Source organism: Botrytis fragariae (assembly GCF_013461495.1).
Source record: "Botrytis fragariae strain BVB16 chromosome Unknown tig00000251, whole genome shotgun sequence".
Taxonomy (NCBI): Eukaryota; Fungi; Ascomycota; class Leotiomycetes; order Helotiales; family Sclerotiniaceae; genus Botrytis; species Botrytis fragariae.
Genome location: NW_023501003.1, coordinates 729599 through 736632, shown reverse-complemented (window position 1 = coordinate 736632; position 7034 = coordinate 729599). Strand labels below are relative to the sequence as shown.

Below are 7034 nucleotides of genomic sequence, written 5' to 3'. Positions count from 1 at the left end.
TATTTATTTATTATAACTATTTGCACAAAACTATTATTATTAGTCTTTTTATATAAAATTTCTTTAGTCTTATTATACTCCTAATAAACATTTTGTTAATATTCTTTCTTCTTATAGAATTTGCAAATATAAGATTCAGTCTTAATAGTTTTATTAGAATTTAATAAGATAATATAATCTCTTTTAGATATATATTTTCTTCTATTTCCATAATATTCTGTATATCCTTTTCTATCTCTTCCTTAAGCTCTTTTATTATCTCTTCTTCTTATATTTCCTTATATAATATTAGTTATTACTAAATAACTTATTATACCTCAAGGAATTCTCTTAGCTTCTTATAGAGTATATAGTATATCTCAAGTATTTATATTTAATAATATAATAAAGTTTCGCTATATCTATTAGATTTCTGTATTTGATAGTATATTCAAAAGATAAGAATAGATCTTTATTTCGAATAAAGGTTGTATTATTATAAATAATTTATATTGATAATTAAGAAGTTAATTAAAAAAAAATTGAATCGTTTTTATTTTAAAATCGAATTACTTGTAGGCGAATTATTACCAGAGATTCTAAGTATATTAAAGGTTTATATTATTATTGAATATTAAGAGTTTTGCTTAGGTTCTTGTAATATCTTCTATATCGATTATAGATATAAATTGAGAGTAATATATAGAAATAATATAGAAATTAATAATAGAGAATACAATTCCCGCTTTTCTATTCTATTTAGTAATATCAGTTTAATTGCTTGTTAGTCTTATACTTTTCTCTATGTACAAAGATAACGCAGATACTATTATTATAATAATTCGAATAATTTTATAGAAATCTATTTAGTTATAATCATTAAAAGTGATTAATATTTCCTATTTTGTTTGGATTGTATCAATAGTGGTTTTGTTTATTATAATATTAAAAATAGAAATAGTTATAAAGAAATAAGAACTCAAGACTTAAGGGATATAGAGATATAAAATGAAGCTTATAATAATGTGACACTCATAATCTATTAGAAATAGATAGCAAGTTATATATAAAAAATAATATATTGAATATATATATTAGGACTATATATCCGGGAGGCTTAGGAAAAGGAGTTATATAGTGGTGTGCACATGCTACATACGTGCTACACATGTGATTTCCAACAAATTTAAACAAAAAACTATTATTCTATAATATTTATAGTCTCTCAAATATACCCCTAAATATCCCTAATATATATTATATACTCTATAAATACTCTAATTACTCAAACAATCTATAAAGTAATTATTCTATTCTATAAAGATAAAGCTAGGTGTAATACCGACTGGGTTATACCCCAGGTTACCCCGGGTATACCCTACCCAGTGCCCAGCCCTGAATAGAACCTCAGATTTCTTTTCCTCTACAAGCTAGTATTCCTCTCGATATCTTGTCGATGTAGCAGAGTATTAATTCGTATAATAACAGAGGCTGCTTACACAGCCGCAATACACTACAACACTTATCCACTGGTCACCGCTGCCAATTGCAAAGAACAAAAGAATCGAGCTGTTTTCATCACCGGAGCCTCCCGAGGTATTAGTCGTGCGTGCGCTGTTGCATTTGACCAGGCAAGCGCCTCTGCCATTGCTATAGGTGCTCGCTCGTCCCTCGACTCGGTCGAGAAAGCGATTCTCGAGGAGGCAGCAAAAGTTGGTCACCCGACTCCCAAAGTACTCAAGCCCTGTGATAGCAAAGTTAATATTCCGGACAAAAAGAAATTCAATATAAACCCCTATACAAATTTTTATTTCGTATATTATAATATTAATATATATATTCGTTAATAATAAATAAAGCTTTTTATTATTAATAAATCAAATTGATTTTTTTTGTAATTTATTTATTATTGAATTTCAATAAGAAAAAAGAAAATAAGAGCTTTATATAGTCTTATTATTTTTGAAGATTAGAATTGAAAATAAAGTGAATGAAGAGATGCGAGTATAAGAGTTAAAAAGAGAAGAGGAGTAAATATAAAAACTAAAGAGTAAATGGAAAACATTAGCTAAAAGTTTAAAGGGAAGTATTCCTATTACTTGCTATTTACTTTCAATTTATTCTTTAATTAAAAGCTTTATCATTGTATTACACAATACAGAATATACTGAATAAACAAAAGAACAATCTAATTTAAATATATATAGATATTTTGATCTAAAAATGATTGCCTTAAACTAAAACTTAAAAGCTTTTCAAATTCAAGAATTTTATTAAAACCTTATTGATTAGAATAAATCTTGTAAGATATAGAGATTTAGATTAATTATATTAATACTTTAAAAACAATTTATTCAATATATAATATAGATATTATAGAATTTATAGTAATTACAAAAGGATCATTTTGTCAACTATGGATTCTACTACCACAGGGAAGCTCACGCTGGATGTTTCAGATGAGAAAAATGTTGCCTCCGCCTTCGCTCAGACAGAGCAATCCTTTGGTCGTCTCGATATTCTTGTCAATAATGCCGGACGTCTCGAGAATTGGTTTCCACTCGCTGACACGGATCCCACTTCTTGGTGGGCGACTTGGGAGGTCAATGTGAAGGGGAAATATCTGATGATGCGAGCCTTCCTTCCGCTACTCCTCAGAGGTGGCCAGAAGACAATTATCAATATCAACTCGATCGGGACGCACCTCTGCCGGGCGGGTGCTTCGGCCTACCAGATGGGGAAAATGGCGATATGTCGTTTGACGGAATTCACCAGCGTCGAGTACGGGGGACAAGGAGTTGTGGCAATAGTCGTTGATCCTGGAGCCGTCGACACTGGACTCATCAAGGCCTTACCTGCCCAGTCTCATGCGAATTTGGTCGATGCGCCTGAGTTGGCGGCCGATACGATCGTATGGTTGACCCGAGGAAAGCAGGAATGGCTCAATGGGCGATATATAAGCGCCAATTGGGACATGGAAGAGATCATGTCTCGGAAGGACGAGATTATGGAGGGAAATAAATTGAGGGTCAGGTTGGTTCTATAAGACGTGAGATCCTTTAGAAAATGAGAGAATAGCAGAGAATAGCTTCTGATAAGCTCTCAAAACGGATATTTCCCGAGTTGCATGTATCACTTCACCACTGCAAGACATGGATAGATTCCTCGTTGATTTTAGTGAATCCTCATGAAGAGGCTTGTTCTCCTTTAGTTCTACTTTGTACCTAGAATGAAATAGTAGCTAGCTTTCAAACATACATTTGTCGATATTTCTCATCTACCTTCATCTTACATGAATCAATCTCAGAGTCTCAGATCTCGATTTACACAGTGGCTATATACGAGTTACACAGTGGCTATATAAGAGTCACTTGAACCGATGATCCTTGCTTCCATCTTCTAAGATGACTGCCACCCCTCATTCCTATACAGCTTCGCAAAAGCCGAGCCCTCATCCGCAAGTAGCGCCGTCGGACTTTCAAATTCGACAACCCGGCCCTGATCCAGCACCACCACGCGATCAAAGTCCTGGATGCTCTTTAGCCGATGGACGATTGCTATGATAGTCCAGCCTTGAAACTCGGTCCGCAAGAGGGACATCATGACCTCCTCCGTAGGTACATCGACACTGGTTCATCACAGTAGTCATTAGTATTATCTTCATACAATTCTCGAGAAGGGGGACAGTAGTGGAGTACCTGCTTGTTGCCTCATCCAGCAGCAAGATTTTACTTCTCCGCATCAGCATGGCCCTCGCCAAACAGAACAATTGTCTTTGTCCAGCGGACAGGTGACTTCCACGCATTTCTGCATCATGGCCGCCCATCCTCCGGGTCTGCTCTGTCAATCCGACTTTTTCCAATGCAACTTGGATCTGGGATTCTGTGGCTTCGCTTAGAGGGTCCAAGTTGGAACGCACAGTTTCATGTCCCCCCGGCAGAAACCACGGGTCCTGTGGCAGCGAGTTGATGCGCCCGCGGACTGTTTCTGGGGAAAACGAAGAGATGTCGTCGTGCCCAATGAACACGGCGCCAGACTTGGGGTCTAGCAGGCGTAGGAGAAGTGCGACGAGAGTGGATTTGCCCGAACCCGTGCGGCCACAAATCGCGACCCGCTGCCCAGCCTCGATGATCAGATTAATCTTCTGTACGACCTCGGGACCGGAGACCCTTTGACCGTTGCCAGTAATATATCGTTGATAAAGGCAATTAGGGATACACGTACTGATATGAAGCAGAGACATCTTTGAACTCGATAGAAGTGTCCGAAGGCCATTCTACAGAGACGACTGCTGCTCCGTCGGACAGTTCTGCCGGAGTTTCTGCGACAAATCGCCGTGTTCTCGCAATAGCCCCCAAAGACGTCTCGATACTAGTCCAGTCATTCACGAAAGATGATAGCGTTTGACTGAAACTCACAATACTAACCATCGCAACTCCTAGCAGACTGCTGTTCATCGAATGCCGCAGTGTCACGGCTAAAGCAATGAGGATGATAGCCAAACAAGCGACGACAACATCTAGCACGAGATTTAACCAGTTCTGCAGGCACAAAAGCAGATAGAATGGTCGTTGCGCAAGATCGAGCAGTCCAAAGTTTTGGTTAAGGACGTACCCCTTCCATTTGAATGCACGTATGGTCCGCACCCCGTCCAAGGTCTCAGTGAGATGCGTATAGAGCGGGGATTTGGCTTCGAGGTCGAGTAGCCGCATCTGCCGGGAGGTCCGAAGGTAGAACTTTTGAAGATAGAAGAGCGCCACTCCTAAGAAATGCAGACACAGGGCCATATAGCCTGAGGAGACGCAAGTCAGGATTGCTCCGGCGATGGTTTTGCCAATTCCTGTACATCTTTAGTAATAAAAGCGTGATAGAGAGGAGATGGCGGCAACATACCTTCGGTGGAAAGCAAAAGGGACATTGGTAATTGCATATCCATTAGGGTCATATCCTGAGTGAACCTGTTCGCGAGGCACGACGCTTTCTTCTATTGACTGAAACGGTTAAACTCACCGGTTCAAGAGAGATCCCGAGTCCGTGGCCGAGATAAAAGTCATGGGAGCCCTAGGTATCCAGGTCAGCATAGATTGACGCAAAAGAGTTCCAGAGTCCCGACCTCATTGTAGCTCTCAGAATTGAGTAGTGCAATCTACTCGCGGAGCTGGGAACCAGTGATATCAAATAGTGCCTGAACGCGTGTAAGCTGCAAACTGCACCGTAAACGAGCAAAAACTCAGTTGGCTCTTACCCTGCAGCGATCCCGAGAAAAGCTAGCGCCAGGATCCCAAAGACAGCATAGACGCCCAGCCATTTTCCTAGATCAGTTTCCGGCCTCGTCGTATTGGCGTCGACCCACCAGCTGAGCCACAGTGCTGCAAATCTATCAGTCAATGACTTGAATAGCTAATAAAGGGTCTGCCTAATTACGCTGTAGTGCTATAAAACTACACTGTATGGTGGTGAAAAGTAGAAATAAGCCAAAAGCTGGTTTGCCCAAAGTGTTAATGTAGTATAAAAGATTACGGGGATCTCGACGTCCGCGACTTTCACCTGCTTCCTGCTTATCCTTCTTTTCGTCAGGTATTGGAGAATCTGATGTACTTGAATTGATATCCAGCTTTGTAATGGAACTTGCGTTCTCGAATCCGTTTTTTTTCAAGTTGAGATTATGAAGATGTCCGGGTACTGATGTGAGAGATTGGTATGTGCCGAACTGTAATAGGCGACTGTCTGGGCTGAGAACGAGGATCTGATCTGAATACGGGAGCCATTTGACTGCATCTGTCAGCAGTGATCCTCAATGAAAATTAGATGGAGCTTTACCGGCATGAGTAACCAGCACAATAGTAGCACCAGTGTGTCGTATTAACCCATCTTGACTTAACAGTTGGTGAAAGCAATGCCGTTCCGTTTCCGAGTCCAGCCCGCTGAGGCAATCGTCCATCAGGATAATCTTCTTCCGGGCGTAGACGGCTCTAGCGACGGTCTGGGTGGGAACACAAATTAGATTGTTTTTAATTAATAAAGAAAGATAACTCCAGAAAACAGACACGTTTACACATACCAAGCGTTGTTTCTACCCGCCACTCAATGAAATACCTTTACTTCCTACTCGGCCATTATCGCCGTCTGGAAACTGGCGAATATCAACGTCCAAGGCACATGCCCGCAAACAAGAGATATACCATTCCTGATCATAATCCAAGTTGCCAACGATGTTCTGTCGGATACTTTGGTTCGTTAAGAAAGGCGTCTGATCACAATATGCAATATCATCTGTCGACAGGTTTACTAAGCCGCTGTGCAGGATCCCTTCGCCTAGCAAGATCTGGAGTAAAGTGGATTTTCCGCATCCAACGGGCCCGATAACGATGGTTAGTGTGCCCGCAGTGATCTGCACGGAGAGGTCGTGGAGGACGGTCTTCTCTGGAGACCAGCCTGCATTGACCTGCCCAAGTTCAATGATGCTGGTGCCGCTTTCGGATTTCTCGTATTTCGGCTCCCTATCAGTTTCAACATCAGAAACTCTGGGCTCACGGGTCAGGCGTCTGAAGTCGACCTGTTTCTTGCCTTCCGTGTACTGTTGAATACGATTGCAACACTCTAACGTGGAGGCTAGATTGGGAATGGCTGAGACTAGCTCATTCACCGGACTGATCAACATCGACAGCAGAGACAACGACGAGAAGATGGTTGCGGCACTTGGTGCCTTACCAGACGAATACTTCGCAATAATGCCATAGCCAATGAAGGTGACGACGGGAGACAGCATGTTTGCCGCATTTCCTTGAGAAGCAATAGTTAATATAAGTCCGACAGCCTAGAAAGAGGAAGAGAACATACCGAGGGTGATATTGACGATCTGTACATATCGAAAACGCTTCGACTTTTGCAACTCTTTTTCTCTCAGATCTTGAACGTTCCCAGTGATCATATTGGTGAGACCAAGCATCTTCATACCCTTAATCAAGCCAAGAACGTCCGAGGTGTAAGCCACACGTTTCTGAACTGCTTGCATCCATTGTCGCTGGCGCGGCCGGATTTTCTTAGCAACTTGA

The 7034-nt window shown here is 40.7% G+C and overlaps 2 protein-coding genes across 2 annotated transcripts; one reads left to right on the top strand and one right to left on the bottom strand.

Annotated features, from left to right (window-relative positions):
- Positions 1–2395: 2395 nt before the first annotated feature.
- On the top strand, positions 2396–3025 carry Bfra_011801sa (putative nad-p-binding protein; the record flags this gene model as incomplete). The annotated part of the gene is made up of 1 exon (XM_037342127.1): positions 2396–3025. One exon carries the CDS (start codon positions 2396–2398, stop codon positions 3023–3025), a length of 630 nt encoding a protein of 209 aa, XP_037188207.1.
- Positions 3026–3378: 353 nt separating this feature from the next.
- Positions 3379–6994, bottom strand: Bfra_011800sa (putative abc transporter protein; the record flags this gene model as incomplete). The annotated part of the gene is made up of 10 exons (XM_037342126.1): positions 3379–3607; positions 3678–4148; positions 4204–4819; positions 4873–4937; positions 4990–5040; positions 5225–5348; positions 5404–5751; positions 5800–5962; positions 6089–6762; positions 6820–6994. 10 exons carry the CDS (start codon positions 6992–6994, stop codon positions 3379–3381), a joined length of 2916 nt encoding a protein of 971 aa, XP_037188206.1.
- Positions 6995–7034: the final 40 nt, after the last annotated feature.